Source organism: Tursiops truncatus, chromosome 8 (assembly GCF_011762595.2).
Source record: "Tursiops truncatus isolate mTurTru1 chromosome 8, mTurTru1.mat.Y, whole genome shotgun sequence".
NCBI classification, from domain to species: domain Eukaryota; kingdom Metazoa; phylum Chordata; class Mammalia; order Artiodactyla; family Delphinidae; genus Tursiops; species Tursiops truncatus.
Window position 1 is genome coordinate 45,665,354 of NC_047041.1, and position 20,372 is coordinate 45,685,725.

The 20,372-nt window shown below is 39.9% G+C and overlaps 1 protein-coding gene across 1 annotated transcript in view; it reads right to left on the minus strand.

Annotated features, from left to right (window-relative positions):
• Positions 1-20,372, minus strand: part of CCDC81 (coiled-coil domain containing 81) — a 40,960-nt gene that overhangs the window by 1,139 nt on the left and 19,449 nt on the right. Inside the window, exons 7-15 of the mRNA XM_019948811.3 lie at positions 18,777-18,898; positions 17,132-17,255; positions 14,071-14,164; positions 13,505-13,651; positions 12,593-12,697; positions 9,775-9,947; positions 8,495-8,573; positions 8,048-8,268; positions 1,669-1,794 (exon numbers count right to left, since the gene is read on the minus strand). Of these exons, the coding sequence (XP_019804370.2) occupies positions 1,669-1,794; positions 8,048-8,268; positions 8,495-8,573; positions 9,775-9,947; positions 12,593-12,697; positions 13,505-13,651; positions 14,071-14,164; positions 17,132-17,255; positions 18,777-18,898 (1,191 nt within the window). The remainder of the gene's footprint in view (positions 1-1,668; positions 1,795-8,047; positions 8,269-8,494; positions 8,574-9,774; positions 9,948-12,592; positions 12,698-13,504; positions 13,652-14,070; positions 14,165-17,131; positions 17,256-18,776; positions 18,899-20,372) is intronic.

The window sequence follows — 20,372 nt, forward strand, 5'->3', positions numbered from 1 at the left end:
TTGTGCAGGATGTGCGCAATCCCTGATGTGTTCCCCTACGTTATCAAAATTTCTACACGGTGGGATTCTGTAAAAAGAAGCATCAATGACAGCCTTCAAAGGAAAAAGGACAATCTTGGGAGATTGGGATTGACATATATACACTAATATGTATAAAATAGATAACTAATAAGAACCTGCTGTATAAAGAGAATAAAATAAAATTCAAAAAATCAAAAGAAAGAAAGAAAAAGGACAATCTTGGCAGTAGGCAGGGGAAGACCTACCTGGCTTGCCTTGGCGATGGGACCAAGTATCATGAGCTAAACTGCGTACAGGTGAACCTTGTTTTTGCTTTTGCTTTGTTTTCTTTTTAACACCAACCAATTCCTCCTTCCTATGTGCTGTCCACTTGAGTCCCTGCCCACAACTTGGCCTAGGTCTTCAGGTGAGAGGACTGCTCTGCCGTGTCCGTGGAACAGCTGGGCTATCCTGCCACTCAAGGTTATGTCATGTCTCCTCTACCCTTTATCACCATGTTAGCCAAGCCTTCTTCCAAAATCCAACTAAAATCTCCCTCCCTGACACTAATCTCATTGCCTTCTACCTTCTTTCCCACAACATTGAGAAAATGGCTTGAAATACCCAATTCCCCTTTCCTTTCCTCTTCCCTAGGCCAAACAACATCACTTCTCCTTTGGAACTTATTTTCCACATCATCTGTCATACTTTCATTGTCACAAAATATGGGTTCTACCCATTAGAAAGACAGGTGAGAAATGCCTTAAAATCTAAAAGGAAAAGGAGAGTTTCAGATCAAGATCCACTATAACAATTTTTTCTATGATAAAAATTCATTGATAATTGGCATATTAAATATCATTTTGGTATATTCAGGTTTTAATAACATTTGATTGCCTAGACTTTGTTTCTTCAAGTTTTCAACATTCTATGAAATCACACCTTCCATTTGTAAAGTATTTTAATTTTTGAAAGTGTAATAATTTTCCAACTCTTTATTTGATCCCCCAAACTCCTGTGTTAGCCAAGCCAGGCAAATGTTCACTTTCCCCATCTTAGAAATAAGAAAAGTAAGGCAAAAAGATTAGCTGCCTCTCCAAAGTTAGTGTTAATTCTCCAAAACATCTGGATTCCCCAACTCTAGATTGTAAATAGATAGTTGGGGAAAGTGAGCATGGATATAATACATTTCAGGAAGACGTTCTTGGTTGGGCATCTCACTTTTCCAATTGCCAATCTTACCCACAACCCCTTGACTCTGCTCTTACGAGAGCATCCCATAAGCCTTAGATGTGTTCAGACAGAAACACTTTCTTCCTATTTCCAACTAATTATCTCCAAAGAGAATTCCCACCCTCCTTCCCACACAGCCCCAGGCCTCCCTAGCCTCCACAAAGTGAAAATGAAGCTACTACACAGAGGCAATGATTAGGGCAGAGATGGCAAATATATAACATGCAACACAGCATTCTCCATCCATGTCCACAACGGAGATTTCTGACATACCATAGCAGTATTTCCCACTGAACCCAGAATTCTTTTCTCACAAAGGTCTCTAGGCAGCCACCCCTAATAAACTGAAGCTGACACTTAAAACCTATCTGCCATCCCTGATTAGAGGAAACTAACAAGATGCAGAGGGGATTTTCAGGTGCAGTCAGCTACTACCGCTGGAAAGACTTCTCCTCCAGGTCCCGCTGCTTCTTCAAGACAGCACTCCTTTCCCAGTCATCCTGTAAGTCTTGGTAGATTCTGCTCACTCGCTCAAGCTCAGCATTTCTGTCTGCCAAGTGCCTAGAGAGAACAGAAGAGTCTGAGATTCCATTCATAATACTGGGAAGGGTGTGCACCAACCTTAGGAGTCCCATTCCTTTCATGCTAAGTTAAACAGAAAACCTGGTTTTGTTCGCCACTCTTTGAAATAGACTAAGGGGCATGAACACTGTAAAAACATAGCGAAACTCCTAGCAAATAATTTGTGGGTCTAGGACCTTTCATCTTCAATCCTGGTTTAAATTAGCAGGATTAAAACCTTTTTCCAATTAACACATTCAGCCTTTAAAGCCATCAATTTCCTTTGAGGCTAATTTAACTGATCTGAAGATTCATCTCAAATGGATTTCCTATACTTTGCTTCCTTCCTTTCAGTCCAGCCTCTCAGCTGTCAGTAGTCCGCCCACCAGTTCTGCCAGATGTTTTACAAGACAAAGTAGACAGGTGTATGAATGAATGGTTAGAAAGGGGGAAAGAAACAGAAATGACTAAGCAAAAGAAAATGAAATCGAGAAAATATCTAACGTTGTGAAGAAGAGTAAAAAAAAAAAAAAAACGTGTTTGGTGAAGGTCACATCATCAAAGAAATGACTGCAGTATAATATCTCTCTTCAAGCACAGTGTTCCAGCATTCCCAATGTTAAGTGTTTCTATTACTGGTCTCTAAACATGTAGTCACTGCTCTGTGAATCACCTTAAACCTGGTTCAATATAAATGTGTCTATTTCTTGCCAAACTGAAACTCTTACAGTCAGTTCTCATTAAATTCTGGAAGGGACTTCACTAAATGTGACCCTTGATTTAGCCTGCCTACTCTGAAGGGTCTTGTGTTACAGGTACCAACCGCCACTAGGTGTCAGGACCCGCCGATAAAATACTGTAATGTGCTCTGTGCTGGTTCACTTATTCTAAAATAGCATGGCCCCATTATCCTCTAACAAGCGTTGATTCAGTAGCTATTGTGCGGTCACTATAAAGATTAAGTAGGATAATATACAGAAAGCGCCAATGCCTATCACACAATGGGAGTTCAACGACGGAATAGTACCTATTATATATATTTTTTCATAACCTTTTTTATCTTTTCACCGTTTTTTAAAATTGTAGTTAAAAAAAAAAAAACGCATAGGGGCTTCCCTGGTGGTGCAGTGGTTAAGAATTGCCTGCCAATGCAGGCGACACAGGTTCAAGCCCTGGTCCAGGAAGATCCCACATGCCGCGGAGCAACTAAGCCCGTGCGCCACAACTACTGAGCCTACGTTCTAGAGCCTGTGAGCCAAAACTACTGAGCCCACATGCCACAACTACTGAAGACCAGGCACCTAGAGCCCGTGCTCCGCAACAAGAGAAGCCACCGCAATGAGAAGCCCACACACCGCAATGAAGAGCAGCTCCCGCTCGCCACAACTAGAGAAAGCCCGTGCGCAGCAACAAAGACCCAACGCAGCCAAAAATAAATTAATTAATTAAATTAAAAGGAAAAAAACCGCATAATATTGACTATCTTAACCATTTCTAAACATGCAGATATATAGTGTTAACTATATTCCCACTGTTGTGCAATCAATATCTAGAACTCTTTTCACCTTGCAAAACTGAAACTCTAAACCCATTAAACAATGACTCCCTATTTATCCCTCCCCCAACCCCTGTCAACTACCATTCTACTTTGTTTCCATGAATTAGACTACTCTAATTACCTTATATAAACAGAGTCATACAGTATTTGTCTTCTTTTTGTGGCAGGCTTATTTCACTTAACATAATGTCCTCAAGGTTCATCCACATTGTAGCATGTGTCAGAACTTTCTTTTTAAGGCTGAGTAATATTCCATTGTAAGTGTATACTGCATTTTGTTTATCCTTTCATCTGTGGTTGGACATTTGAGTTGCTGCTATTTCTTAGCTATCATGAATTATGCTGCTATGAACATAAGTGTGCAAATACCTCTGAAAGATCATGCTTTCAAATCTTTTGGATAAATACCCAGAAGTGGAGTTATTGAATCACATGGTAATTCCACTTTTAATTTTTTGAGGGACCACCACTGTTTTCCATAGTGGTTATATCTATTTACATTCCCACCAACAGCATAAAGGGTTCCTATTTCTCCACATCCTTTCCAATGCTTACTATTTTCTGTTGTTTTTTTTTTTTTATAATAGCCATCCTAACACATGTGAGGTAGTCTCCCTCTCTCTCTCTCTCCCTCTCCCTCTCTCTTTCTCTCTCTCTTTCCTTGCCAGTTCTAGTTTCCTTTATCTTTCCTCTTTACGTCATATATATTCACATCTTAATGGTTTTATCTAATACTGAATAGACAATTTTCTTCCTTCCTAACCTTTTGAATGGTCTAAAAGAAGTACTTGTTAAATGTTTCATGGTGTATGTGGTGTAAGAAAAATATATAATTGTTCTTGTTTTGGACATTTCACAAGGCAATTAAACCACAGATATTATAATCCAAGATAAATGATAACACATTTTATCTTTGCATTTATGAAATCTTATTACACTATTCTGCAAAAGTATAAATGTTTTCTTTTCAGAAAAAAAAACATAGAAAAAAAAGATAGCCATCTTATCCATGTATGTCACACTGATAATATATATCCTAAATAGTGAAAGACATTTTCTTACATCTGCATAGGTGTTTTGCAGGGGAAAACATGAACAATTTGCTGACTGTTTACTCCATTCAGACTTCCATAGAGTTGGCATTCCTGCATTCTATATTATTGGAATTAAATTATTAAATTGTGTAATATAAACACAGCCGTATTTTAAATCTCACATTCCTACCTTGCCACCTTTATTCACTGGAGTAGAGAATCCCTGTGTCACAGGTGCACATAAGTAAATATTCAATAAAACATGGAATACCTCTTATCTTGGAGAGAGGCACACATAGAGTTAAATGTTAAATGACCTCTAGTTCCAACAGTGCAAATGATGACAGCTGACAGTTGAATAAGGGTCACCCCCACACTCTCACAGAGCATGGAAACCATTTGTTAATGAGCAGCTATCTCTTTGTGGTTTTGATTTGTATTTCCCCAGTGATTACTGATGTTGAGAATCCTTTCATATGCTTTTTGGCCATTGTTATACAATTCTTTAAAGGATAGGTTTAAAAGTCAGTTTACTTTAAATGCCTAGAAAGTAAGAACACGAAGTAAGATTAGAGGGGAAGCAACTAGGATTCTCCCAAGACTGATGGTGGAAGCAAATTGCTGTACTTTTTTAGAAAGCAAAGTGTCAGTATCTGGTAGTATTTAAAATTTAAAATACACTTGATCCAGCAACCTCACTTTTAGGAATTTATCCAGTAGAAACAGAACAACCAGTATAAGGAAAAATAAGAAAAATGCTTAATGCAGAATTGTTGTAATAGCAAAATACCTGGAAAGAAAGTGAATGTTCATCAATGGTGCAAAAGTTAAACTATATAATCCATATTATAGTATGCTGTTATTAAAGAAAAATGAATTTCATATATAGGTACTGACCTAAATACAAATTAATGACACGTTATTAGGTTAAAGAAAGGTTGGGTTGCAGAGTAATATGTAAGATTTCACAGGCCTCATTTTCATTTACAAAAATGGAAGGAAAAATATATATGTGTATATTGCTTGAATATATTTATAGAGAACAGGAAAAAATGTAGAAGGCTAAACTTAACACTGACTACTCGGTAGGGGAGATTATTAGCCTTATTTTTTTAATCTCTCCACTAACTGACTTAATGAGCATGAATTGTTATATTTTTTAAAACAGAAGCAGAAAAGTTTAAAGCAAAAAAAGTAAAACAAGTAAAAAGTAAAACAAGTAAAAAAAAGTAAAACAAGTAAAAGTAAAACACAGACTAAGTCATTCCCTCTGAAAGAAAGTGACCTTCTAGTTGCCACAGGAAGACCTAAGATCACATCTTGAGATGGACTGAGGATGGGGAAGTTGGGAAAGAAAAGAGAAGAGAATATGGAATAATCAGTAAAGGATATAGAAACAAAAGACAAGGATCTAATCCATATAAAAACGGGGGTTTACGACCAGAACTCCAACAAAAGAGATAACCAGATAACGACCATAGTTTGTATTTGATCAGAGCTCTGAAGTTTCCAGAATGCTCTCACATACATAATCTCATTTAATCGTCATAGTGAGGATAGGCAGGGCGGGTGTGATATCCTTATTTTTCATATGAGGAAAAGAGAGCTCAAAGACCCCATGTGTGATATGGTCCAGGTCACACAGTCTGGAAGTGACAGAGTTTAAACCCTCCTAACTCCACGTTCAGGAGAACAGCCAGAGAAGCTAAGGAGCAGAGGAGGAAACTGCAATAATCTCCGCAACACATGCAAAGGGTCCCAGATCTGGCTGTGGCAGCATGCTCGGAAAGGCAGAGCCACTGCGGGGCAAGGGGCAGCTGTTTGCTATGAAACAAGCTCCTTACAAGAACTTCATTTGACCCTTAACCACCTTGGAGGTAGTATTAGTATTCTCCCTAATAGCTGATAAGGAAACCAATGCCCTCAGGGGGCTGTAACCTGCCCAATCCCACACAACTAGTAAAATGGCAGAACCGCATATCAATCTATCAGAATGGAGACCGGAAGTGGTCTTGGAGACCCCAGGTAGTCATCCATTCGGTGAAAGATCATGGAGATGTGGGATGGGGGATCCCAGGGAGGGGCAGGAGCAGCCTGGGAAGCAGGGATGCACTTGTGGGGCTTGGGGCAACAGCTGTTAATCAAGAAGTATGGAAATATTTCAGTATTTTAGCAAACAGTACAGACATACAAGTATACATTGCCCTGGGCTGATGCAAGACTCAGTCCCCCGTCTGATTTGACTCCAAAAGCCATGCATTTAACTACTCTCACCTCTCTACCCCAATCCAACCCTACCCTTATCACAATATCCTCCCACCTTCACCCAATTATTCTACTCATATATTCCGGTCTGAGCCTACTTGCTATAGAACATAACAGATCTTTGCACCATCCCACTGACCATTTGTAAAATTTATAAAATTTTAATATAATAACTTTTTTTCTTTTTATAAGTACAACTGCTTTTTTAAAAGAGGAGATTCCTTTGAAGAGAAGCCCTCTTGGAACTCCTGAGAACTTTGATCAAGTATCTGAAAATTGCTGAACATCTACAAAGAAGAAACTGTAGTTCTCTGTGGCAATCAGAGGGTGGAAGCGGGAGAGTAGGAAACATGGGAAATGGGAAGACAAGAGGAGCCTAGGAGATGTTACAAGGCTGAGGGCTGGTCAGGATCTTAAAAAATTCCCCATTTGTGGGGTAACCAATGGGTACTTTAAAACAGTGGGTGTCTGATGTTTGAGTTTAAAGGTATTGTGCATTGCTACGGCATAAAGTCCTCCTCTGCCTACCCTGACACCTTCGGCACCCCTGCACCAGCAAACATCAGCACAGCTTACTACACGCGCGGTTCTCTGAAGAAGGGGTTTAGTGGAGGTTGGGAAAGGGCCTCAGTTTCATGTTTGTGTCCACTTGAGCAGGACAGCACATTTGTGGCTCACATTGTATTTCCAGGTGACAGTGCTGGGGTGAACAACTCTTTTCAGACATTGTCCTGTAAAGGGAAAGAAAACTATGGAAAGGTAAGTAGAGGGAGAAGTGGGATTGAGAGAGTTTGTTTGTAACTTACGGTTAGCAAAGGGGAAAGGGGGTAGGGGAGGGATAAATTAGGAGTTGGGGATTAGCAGATACAAACTGCTATAAAGAAAATCGATAAACAACAAGAGAACTATATTCAACATCTTATAATAAACCATAATGGAAAAGAATATGAAAAAAGATAACGCATTGGGAATTATTGTTTATCTTACATTATATATGTGTATAAATATGTTTATATACACATGAATACATAATATTCTTTTAAAAATGACTTTGTTTTTAATTTAATAACTTTTGTGCGGGGGGGCCTCTCGCGTTGCGGAGCACAGGCTCCGGACGCGCAGGCTCAGCGGCTCCGCCGCATGTGGGATCTTCCCGGGCCGGGGCACGAACCCGCGTCCCCTGCATCGGCAGGCAGACTCTCAACCACTGCGCCACCAGGGAAGCCCTAATTTAATAACTTTTCTTCATAGGGTGAATTGTGGGGATGAAATGAGATAAAGCACATAACAAGCTTAGAATAATATTTTGCACATAGTAAGTCCTCAATGTGTTCACTATCATGATTGCTTCTCTGGAGGGGAGGAGAGGAGGAGGAAAAGATCCAGGGTGTCTTACTCTTTGTGTGTCCTCTGAAGCATCAACAAATCCCACTTTTGGTCCACCAGCTGGTGCAAGATGTCTGTCTTCTTGCGGTTAGCGGCTGCCTCCATCTGGTGCTTCATGTAATTCTGTTCTCTCTTTCGCTTTTCCACCATCGGCTCACCCTCCTCCTTACCAAAGATAGGCTCAGAAGAGTCTGGCTCAAACATGGGCAGCTGGGGGCATTTGTTCTTTATCTGAAGTGGGGACACACATAATGTACATGATAATTATACCAGGGAATAGACTTAATGCACAAGGCCGTAGCATAGTAAAAACCAGCACCTCAGAGGAAAGAACAAGGGCCTCAGAACCACCAAATGGATAACACATAAGAGTATTCGTAACGTTACAGGATTTATACATATTTTTAGAATGCTATTGAAACCCTGAAAAAGTTTAAAGGAATAATTGGCCCCTTACCTGTGCATCCAAAGCTCTCTTGTAACACTGTGTTTCTTCCATCTTATCTTTTATATATTTGGCTCTTTGCGCAGCAAGTCTGGCAGTTATGAATAAGAGAAGGTGGGACCACAGTTTGTTATAGAGTGTTTATTAATACAGATTAACATCAACAAAACATGTTTAATAAATATTAATAGGAATAAGAGCCTGATGAAAAGTGATATTTCCTTCTAGGAGCTTTCATTTTAAGAAAAAAAAGAGTAATTCAAATCCATAGGCTAGTGGACAATGTGTTGGACAGGGATGGATGGGCAGGTATAAGCAAGTGACCAACCATATAGTCCAAATGCACTATCATTAAGACAGGCACCCCTCCTCCCCCCATGCTTAAAAAAATCTAGATAGGAAAGCAGGAAGTGTCTCTGCATGCAATACAATGACTCATCATAAGATTCCTTTTTAAGAAGAGCGGTCTTTCCTATTATAAAATGAATCTATTATATGCAACCTCCACATGATCTGTAAAGTGAATATAATGGAACATATGCATTTTATGGAAATAGTTTTTTGGTCACAGAAACTAGATTCTTATTTGTTTTAGGAGTTTCTCTCACACCATAGTAGCCTCCTTAATTGCTCTCCTGACCTCAGTAGCAGAAGTATGGCCCACTTAGGCATGTTTGAACTCTGTGGCCCTGACCCTACCCCAGGCCTCAGATAACCCAAGCAGGACCAATCAGATTCTCTTTCCTGAAAATTTGGAATTGAGACTGAAATTCATCCAACTGTAAGCTGGAATACAGACAATGTCAGCTAAGGAGCTGGGGTGTGAGCAGACGGAAAGCTTTTTTTATATGGGTTTTAGTTCCTGGTTCCAGTCTTCCTGGGTCCCCCATACATTCCTGCCCTCAGGTTCCATAGGACACACTTCATACTTATAATACCACTCAGCTTTGCCTTGAGGCTACCTGGGAATAGCTGGGAATGAAGCCTGCTCAAGACAAGTCCCTTCCTCCGTCTACCAAGATTAGTGATCACAAAACAATACAAAACGATACTCTGTAATTAAAATGATTATAGACAGCAATCATTACTCTAACGATTACTCTAATAATGCTGGCTTTTCCATGTTTCTAACGAAGTGTTAGGCTATGGTACTGGCTGCTAGCTGGGTTAGTTTGCTCAGTTGGTTACAGTTGTGCTAATGAAACTACCAACGCTGATCCAATCCCACATGGAAAGAAGCATCATGTGAACATTCCGAATCCATTTTTCAGAGCATGTCTGGCTAGACTCACTCCTCTGTCAGCTGCACTTGTTCCAGGCGGTCCATCATCTCTCTGTTTTGTCTTTGCTTTATGTCCTTTTCCCGTCTGTGACACATTTGTTTCAGGAGACTTTGGGAATATTCCTCTTGCTTAAGAGCATTAATCTCAGGACTGAGTGGCCGTTTATCAAACAAGAAGGATTTCTAGAATGAAAGAGAAGCAACTCATTTATTCAAGAATACTAAAAAGCAACAAAGAATAAGGGTAATCATTCAGAAGAGTAAAATCAATCAGAAAGCCTTGATTAATTTATAATGTGTGCTCAGACCTCAACACATTGACCAGCTAGTGACCCACAGAATCATATGAGTACGCTCAGGAATGAATCTGAGCAGAACTGAGAGGGAGACGAAAAAGGACTTCATGGAGTAGGCCCTCCGCTAGTACTTACAACTTGCATACTGAAAGGAGGAGGAATTCTGAGTGAGTGCAGAAGCATGAGCAGGGACTGCGAGGAAGTGGAAGAGGGAAAACTGAGCTCCTGCTCTGAGCCTAGCCACGCTAGACACTGGGAACCCAGCCGTGATCAAGAACAGCGATCCACAGAGAGCCTCACGCTCATTGAGCCTGCATGCTGGTGCACGAGACAGACAGCCAACAAGCAAACCACACACAGATAATTTAAGGTAGTGATAGGTACTATGAAGCTCTTCTCATAGCGAGTGTCCAGGTGGGAATGGGGCTAAACTGGTTATTAAGGAAGGATTTTATTAGGGAGGTGACTGAATCACCTCCACTGCAAATATCAGGGGACCGGTGTCCTATACAGAAGGATCAGCAAGTGTAAAGACACTAGATGGAAACAAGCAGAAAGAAGGTCTATGTGGCTGAGGCATAGTGAGCAAGGGGAGAGTAGAGCAGATGAGCTCAAAGAGGGAGACAGGCCAAACCAGGAGGACTTGATAAGTCAAGGTAAGGCGTTTGGATTTTATTTTAATTCAGTGGAAGGCCATTAGAGGCTTTAAACCAGAGAATGATCTGTTTTGGTGAACAGTTTTACATTTTTTCTTTTCGGTACACGTGCCTCTCACTGTTGTGGCCTCTCCCATTGCAGAGCACAGGCTCCAGACGCACAGGCTCAGCGGCCATGGCTCACGGGCCCAGCCACTCCACAGCATGTGGGATCTTCCCGGACTGGGGCACGAACCCGTGTCCCCTGCATCGGCAGGCGGACTCTCAACCACTGCACCACCAGGGAAGCCCGTTGGTAACAGTTTTAAAAGATCACCTTGGCTGCTGTGTGGAGAACAGATTGTAGGAGGGCAAGCAGAGAGCCTGACTAGGGAAGTAGTGCAAAAGTTGGGCTTTCTGGGACTTCCCTGGTGGCAAAGTGGTTAAGACTCCACGCTCCCATTGCAGGGGGCCTGGGTTCGACCCCTGGTTGGGGAACTAGATCCCACATGCATGCCACAACTAACAGTTCACGTGCCACAACTAAGGAGCCCACCTGTCACAACTAAGACCCAATGCAACAAAATAAATAAATAAATATTTAAAAAAAAAAGTTGGGCCTTCTAACGTGACTTGGATTAGGGTGGTGACATTGATGTTGAAGAGACATAGAGAGATATTGGATGGCTTTTGGAGGTGAAGGCAAGTGGGCTTGCAGATGGTTGGATGTGGGTGACTGAGGAGTAGTAGTCTAGGATCACTTTTAGGTATGGGGTTCATGCAACTGTCTGGCTGGTGATACCACTTGCTAAAATGGGAAGGCTGGGAGAAGAACAGTCTGAGAAGGGGAATCAAAACTTCTGTTCTGGCCTTTTCACTTTAAGGTATCTACGGTTATAACAAAGAGGAGATACAAAGTAGGCAGTAATAAATATATAATGTGGACCTTATATCTATCTAAGAGGAGAGAGAGAGAGTACCTAAAGCTCAAAAGCATGGTGCCCCCTCTTCCTCCTTCCCTATTGCCCCTGCCCGGAAGGTTTTTTCCTCCATTCACTTCTTTACCTAACTCCTGTATGCCAGGAAGTCTTCTCAGATCTCTGGTCTGGGTTAAGTGACTCTCCTCTTTGCTCTGTTCAAAGATTTATCATAGAGTTTAGTATATCACACTCTTGTCTCTGTAAATCTCTCTCCCCCACTATCCTGAGACTTTAGAGAGGGACCTTGTGTTATTCATCTTTGTATTCCTAGCCACTAGCAGAGTGGCCAGCACAAAGGAATTCAATGAATGCTTGATGATGAATAAAGAAAATCTATTTTATTAGGTGTATGTCCAGAGTGTCACACTGCCTAGATAGTGAAGTGAAAAAGGAAGATTCAGGCAGAAATAAAGGTAGGCACATCATGATTGGAAACATTAAATCAATGGCAAAACAGGTGGCTCACGTCCCTCTGAAGCTGGGGTTCTCAAACTTTAAGGAAACTACAAATCATCTAAGTATCTTGTTCAAACGTAGATTCTCATTCTGGAGGTCTGAGGTGGCACCCTAGATTCTGCATTTCCAGCAAGCTCCCAGGGGATGCTGGTTCTCTACTTAGATCATCTGATCCTGGGGCAGGAATTTAATATACTGTCCCTATCCCCATCTCTCCCAGGTCCTGGTTGAAAATTACTATCATTAACAAATGCTCTCATGACTAGTAGGAACTGTATTATGAATGTGAATGGTGTGGAGGCAGATCCTGGACCACTCCTGCCCTGGAAGGAAGCTTCAGCCTTGCACAAGCCTCTTTTTACCTCTACCATTTTTAAAAAATTGGTGCAATGCGGAGAGTGGGTCCAAATGCTCACAAGTAGGGCAGGTATCAGCCCTAGAAATTTCGAAAAGACTCTTACATGAAATTCAGGTTTCTCATTCTTGTGGATTCTTATGGCTTCAGCAACTCCAAGATTATAAGCAGCATTTTTTTGATTCTGTTCTCTACTAGCCAGACTTTGCATCTTTGAGAAAAAAAAAATCACATATTGAAATAGAGCTTTTAAAAATTTAATTCTACTGTATTAAGGTAACCCAACCAAGGTAGAAACCTGCCTTTTGGAGGCAATGGTAAATACTTTCTGATGTGTTCATAGATTTTTTTTTTTTTAAGTGGGCTTCTGTTTCCCATTCTTGGGCTCCAGGCACCACCTCTACAGGGATCGTAAGAAGGAACGGATGATTTCATGAGTGGTTACCTCTGGTATCACAAATGCAGGAGAGGACAGTAAGGCCAGTTATTGGAGATCACAGAAATTGGGATAAAGCAAATGCAAAGGTGCCATTCTGTCTTTACTTGAGGTAGGCCATGAATGTGAAGGGGAAAAGCCCTGACTGGGATTATATTTTATGAGAAATAAAAAAATAAAGCTATATAATCCAGGAGTTCCACCTTTAAAACTCAGTCTTGGGAATTCCCTGGTTAGGACTTGGCCTTCTCACTGCTAGGGGCCCGGGTTCAATCCCTAGTTGGGGAACAAAGATCCCACAAGCTGCACGCTCTGGCCAATAAATAAATAATAAAACTCAGTCTTCATGGGGGGGTGGTGGGGGGAATCAGTGACACGTACAAACATCAGCTGCATCGATATTCATCCCAAGACTGTTTACTATTAGTGAAAACTTGGACACCACCTAAGCTTTAGTTCAGCAGTAAGTAAATGGTTCAATATGTTACAGTACAGACACACGATGGAACTTTTTAAATGGTGTTTTATAATCACGTTCTCCTGCCCCATGTTAAACACTCCTTAACCGAGGTGTTGACCTACCTGCTCTTTGAAGACAGACTCTTGATCTTTCAGCATCTGATACTGCTGTAGGAGTAGCTCATCTTCCATCTCTCTCCTTTTCCTCTCCTCACCGTAGTACAATGGGGAATTCCGCTGTGCTCGTTGCAAGCATACATAACACATTTCCTGTAACACCAAGTTTCAGGGCAAATTGATTTTTACCTTTTACCTTTTTGCCTGTGCATTCCCTTCCCAAGCTCTCCAAAGGCTAGGTGTATCAAGAAGTACACTTCATAAAAGGAAGTATTAAAGATATTAGCCAAGTGAGTTTTCAGAGAAGACCCCACAAATATTCCAGAGGATTTAATAAACTCTTGCCTGAACAGATGTGTTTATAGCAACTGGAAAGTGGAGATTTTCCAACCCTATTTCTGTGAACTAGTAGATTTTGACTAGTAGATAGATTTATCCCAGTCCAATTATGGGTCCTGAGTACTTGAGCCATACCCATATATTAAAGAAAGAGCAATTCCCAGAATTCTCTCTGAGAAACAGAAGTCAGAGGAAGATTCTGACTGGGTTTTGTTTCTTTGAAGACACTGTACCTGTCCTGTCCTATTATGATACTGGCAAGAAGTGGCTGGAGAAATTTTAGGCTTCATTTCATTGTCATTTTTCAGACCACCCAGAGATCGTAATCTATAAAAAACAATGTAACATTAATTAAAGTTAACGTAGTCTGACATCAATTATCATCAATTATTAATGATAGTTTTAGAAACAAGTATAAATATAAGAAAATGAAAAATATCTCAGTGGTTTTCTTTAGAGCATCTACATGTATAGAGGTTAAGAACCCAGGCTTTATATCAGATAAACCTGAGTGGGTTCAAAGCCCAGCTTTCTTTATTAGAAGCTGACTGGCATTAGACAAGCTGGGTAATCTTACAAAGTCTCAGTTACCAATTCAGTGAAATTGGGATAAAATTTATTCATTCTCCAAAAATTTATTGAGTGTTTACTATATGTACTGCTCTAAGCATGGGAGAGGTAGTAAAGAACAAAATACACATAAAAAAAGCTCTGTCCTCATGGAATTGACATGCTGATGGGGGTAGACAGCCCATAAACAAGGTAAATGAGTGAATTCTATAGTCTGTTCAGTGATGATAAATGCCATGCAATGCTGGAGGAATGGAGTATTAAATCATGAATAGAATGGCTAGGGGAGTTTTCACCAAAAAGGTGAAATTTGAGCAGATATCTGAAGGCAGTAAAGGAATAATAATAATCAGATATCTGATGGAAAAGGACCTAGCAGAGCAAATGAGCACTAAGACCTTGAAGTGGGAGCATGCCTGTGTTCAGTATGGCTTGAGGAAGATGAGTTAGTGGGCGAAAAGTAGGAGAGAGGTCAGAGATCAGGCAGGACCTTGACGGCCACAGTAATGACTTTAGCTTTTACCCTGGGTGCGTGGAGGGTACAGTGTCTAGTATTAGCAAAGCCGTAGAGAACACAGCAGTCCCTCACATTACTGCTACTGGGGAGATAATTTGGTACAATCTTCCTGAGGATAACTGGTAATGTGTATCAAAAGCATGAAAAATGGGCTCATCCCTTATCTCCGAAATTTCACTTCAAAGTTTTTATCCTACAGAATACACAGGTGTGCGCAGAGAATTATGTGTGATTATATTTGATACAACATTATTCATAATATAAAAAACTAAAAACCATCTAAGTATCCCACAGGAGATGGGCTAAACAAAAGGTTTAATCAATGAGATGATGAGCAACAATTTGTTCATGTTTTAGAATATTTAAAGCCATAGGGAAATTTTCACCACTTTTTGTTGTGTACCAAAGGTTCATATGATATGATCTCAGTTTTGTTTAAAATGTATCTATATGTTTCAAGTATAAATATATGTACATATTATATATGCATTGAAATGAAGGATGTACACCCATAACGTTACTGAACGTTTCCTCTATTTAGTGGGGTTATGGGTGATTGTTTTGTATCTCTTGCTTTTCTCATTTCTTCCAGAATTTCTGTGATAAAGATGTATTACTTTAGTAATCAGAAAAAAACCAAAAACCAAAAAAAAAACATTGTTTGGTCAACTTCTATAGAAAGCCTTTACTAGGAATCCCTAATAATTACTCCCTCCTCTTTGCAGCCTCTGTACTTTCTTTTGTTATCTTCATCACGGGCATTATTTCTTTAGCCTCAATCTCTCTACAAGACTAAGTTTATGAAAGTTGGTTTATACGTCTTTTATGTCTCATAGCTTTATAGCTTCAGTGTCCAAATAGTGCCCGGCACACAGTGGTGCTCAATGTTTGTTGGATTGAGCTAAATTCCAAAGTACTAGACATTTAATTCTCAATTATCTTTCATAACGAGATTACTCAAAAGAAGCATGCCTAGGGTTTTGAGCATGACTTTAGGAATCCACAAAGCACCTAAATTACACATATGATAGCTGATATATTGTGACATTAATAAATTGAAAGTTGACAGCACAGTGAAAGATATATAGTAGATGCTCAATAGATACTTATCAGAACCATAATTTCTGATCTGAGGTCTTAAAAAGTATCCTACACAAAGGGAGAGGAGAAAATAGAAATCTTCTGATATAAGAAGAAAACAGGACCATCATAAATTGTAATACATTCATTTGCTCAAAGAACATTTATTGAGTGCCAGCCATGTTTGGCAAAAATGCTTTCCAATTTGATCTAAATATGAACCTGTGTCACATCTTAATATCCACACACTCAGAAAACAACACAGGTTTTCCCAAAACCACAAGGAAAGTTAAATGTTTCCTCCTCTGTGCTACTTTGTTTCCACCTCTGTCATAGCATTTATCCTACTGAATCATAATTTATCACTCTGGCTTTCCCACAGATTGTGAGCCCTGGTCATCTTGATTATCCCCAGCACCTAGAATGTAGCATCAAGAATAGTGGATGAAGGAATGAATCAATGAACACTTATTTAAAATTCCCTGCATCAAGATAGGACTTGAAAATATACTTAGTAAAGTGCAACACAAAAAATACGCAGGGACTTCCCTGGTGGTCCAGTGGTTAAGAATCTGCATTCCAATGCAGGGGATGTGGGTTCGATCCCTGGTCGGGGAACTAAGATCCCACATGCCACGGGGCAACTAAGGCCACATGCCACAACTACTGAGCCCGAGCACTCTGGAGCCCACGTGCCACAATTAGCACTAGAGAAGCCCACACGCTGCAACAAAGAAGAACCCATGTGCCACAATGAAGACCCAGTGCAGGAAAGAGAGGGAGAGAAGGGAAGAAAAGAAAGAAAGAAAGAGAGAAAGAGAGAAAGAGAGAAAGAGAGAAAGAGAGAAAGAGAGAAAGAAAGAAAGAAAGGAAGAAAGGAAGAAAGGAAGAAAGAAAGAAAGAAAGGAAGAAAGAAAGAGAAAGAAAGAAAGAAAAGAAAGAAAGAAAGAAAGAAAAGAAAGAAAGAAAGAAAAGAAAGAAAGAAAGGAAGGAAGAAAGGAAGGAAGGAAGAAAAGAAAGAAAGGGGGAGAGAGAGAGAGAGAGAGAGAGAGAGAGAGAGGGATAGAGGGAGGGAGGGAGGGAGGGAGGGAGGGAGGAAGAAAGAAAGGAAATACCCAATGTATTACCTTTCAATGTTCATATTCTTCCCACCACTCCCATTCTGCTCCAGTTTGTACGGGAAACTGACATTTGTTGCTTTGGTGGGGGAGATAGCTTGTCTATCTTGAATTACCTTGGGTGATAAGATCTCTGTAGAATGAATGAAAGTGAGTTTCCTTTCAACTCTACATAGGCGGTTTCTACTTAACACAGATTTTTTAAAACTCATAATTTTACTAGGGAAATTGTTCACATAAGATACACTTTCTTATCTTTAAAATATTGTCCCTTGCCCTAGTGTGGTTAAAATATATATATTTTTTGCTGTATACTTATTACATGCAAAGCTCTGGCTGGGCACTTTAGAAAATACAAAGAGGCAAGTCTCTGCCCTTAAAGATCTTTCAATAAATACAGCTGAAGAGGAAAAATAAGATATAAACAGAAAACATGAGAGCTGTCATTTGTGGAGGTCTTACCACCTGCCAACAGTACTAAGTGATTTACACACATTATATAAATAGCAACTCAGGACAATGATGCAGAATGTCTAAATCTCAAATAAATGGTGCAATCTCTAATGTTCAAAGAAGAGAGAAGCCACTTCAGAATCCACTGATGAGAGGAGTTTTCATGGAGGAAGTGAGATGTGAAAAGGGTACAAAGAGGAGAGTAGGATTGGGATAGACTGTAAGAAAAGGAAGGGAATTCCAGGCAGGAGAAAAAGAGTGAACAGAAGCATGAAGTTGAGGAAGGGCAAGGCATGTTAGAAGAGCATAAATAGACAACTTTGCTCAAAGAAAGAGTCTGTAAGGAACAGTGACAAATGAAGCTAAAGAATGAAAGCATGTGAGTATTAGGCTAAAAGTTTGTATGTAATCCTGTAGGCCACATGTCACAAAACCAACATTCACAAGCCAATGTTTACCCATTGATATATATTTTGTTTGGCCCAGTTAGCATTTTTGTTTCAATGTAAATTGGTTGCCAAAATTTAACTGTCAATAGATTTCATATGTCAGGATATCTGCTTCTCTTGAGGAATCAGAAAATTTGCTACCACTTGGCCCACATTTCCACAGATCAATAATCTGCTAGACTACTTTATCAAAGGGTAGTTTGGCAACCCCTGGGGATCCCTAGGACCCTTTCAAAAAGTCTTTGAAGTCCTAAGATTTTCTTAGGAAAATCTTAGGATTCAACCAAACAACATATCACACTTAGGATTCAACCAAAACAACATATCACACCAGATTATATGAAGACGCAGATATAAGAATCCACTATCTTCTATAAAGCCAGATATCAAAGATATAAAACTACCTCTCTTCATTTTTCATAAAAATTATTATTTATGCTCACATGTCTCCCTATCATGTGACACCCAGCCCAGTTCATGCATTTATGTTAGCTGCCTGGACCTTACAGGCAGCTGAGTTTTGAGCTGTGCAGAGCCAGCAAAGAGGTCACAGTTCAAGAGTCTGAGAGTCATAAAGTGGTTAAGGTGAGACACAAGATTCCAGGAATAGAAGATGTTTGTTAGAGAGAAGAATACAGTGATTATTCATGAAACTAACTTTATTTACTCTGTCCATAGGAGTTGCTAAGCAGTATGGCTTGGCTCATAAGTAGTAAAGAGTGACAGATTATACCCAGAAATCATCGACCTACCTCGGACGCCTTCTTCTTTGTCTGACTGGTCTTTTAACTTGCTCTTCCTTTGTCCATTCTGTCCACCTTCTTCTGCAGTGGTCTCCATAGGCAGTTTGTTCTCCATCTCCTTGAGCTCAATCCTAGGAATGAACCAAGATACTTGTCCATAAGTGACTGTGTAAACTCCCAGTTCTGAGAAGCAGCCATGCTTGCTCACTGATTCTGAATGAAATAAGCCTACTTCTCTCAAGGAGGCAAGTGCTTTTATTTACTAAGTACAAATCATGGACTCATTCTCTTTGGGAGCCAACGACGACCCTCCCCCTTTTTATATAGATAAATTGCTTTGAAGACCTGGATTTAAGTTTTGTTTTTTATATCAGCTTGAATTTGTCTTTTCTAGTTCTGTAACCAGATGCCATAGGCCTGAAACAGTGAAAGGTAGTCATTGGATAGCTTGAAGGCAAGGATTCATAGCCTGGTAGGCAGGGTACGCCCAGAAAAAACCACTCCTCTCCTCCCTCTTTCTCCTCCCCACTTCTCCATCCTCTCCCCAGGCAAAAGTGAGGGACTTGCAAAGGCAAGGGAGGAAGGGGTTTGTTTAGTTGGTATGTGTAGTTGTAGATTTTCTCTGGTCTCAGGAACGGAGTGCTGGGTTAGAGTTGGGAAGGAAGGGTGGGGCAGAGGTGGTACTTGCAGTAAATTCAAGGGTCAGACTTCAAATAAATGAAACACCTACAGTTGTTTTGAATATTTGAGTCCTCATGTCCATTTCTAGGCTACTTGACAGGAACTTCCATCTCTGTTCCTTAACTAACTGCAATTATTTCCCTCCTGGATTGCTTAAGCCAAACTATGTCCAGGAGGACAGCCAAATTTGCCTTCCAAAATATAATCAAAAGAAAACTATTTGGAAACCACTGATTTATATTTAATGAGTAAGGCAACATGCTACAATGGAAACAACACTGAAACAGTCAGGAGCCATGGTTTTATTTCTGGATTGGCCCCTCAGTTTTGTAACCATTTCATCTGTAAGATGAGGGGATTGGACTCATTAATCTTTAAGGCTTATTCTCCCCCTTACACTGATTTTGCTGAGGTCTGTGGCATACAGTTTTTCCAGGAGGGACTTGTTCCAAACCAACAAACACAAGAGGGTGTCACAGACTCAAAAACATGAGAAAGAAAAAAAGAGAGAGAGAGAGAAAATAATACTTTGGGAAGCTGGTTACTATTTCCTAATCTTCCTTTACCCAAAATGCATAGCAGTTAATGGCACAGCAATTAAGATTAAAAACATTATTAAGAGCTAATAATGGGTAAGTAATGAAAAAACTGGAAATAAAACCCAAGTCTCCTGATTCCTATTCCAGTGCTTTTAATACTGCATCCTGTCACTTCACTTGTTAAAAAAAAAAAAAAGAATTAAAATTACATGCTGTACACCTAAAACTAACACAACATTGTAAATCAACTATACTCCAATAAAAATTTTTAATTAAAAATTTAAAAAAGATTTAAAATTACAACTAATTTTGCTCCTCTATAAAGTGAATAAAATTATAATATGTATCTCAAATGGTTGTAGTAAAGATTAAATACAAGACTACT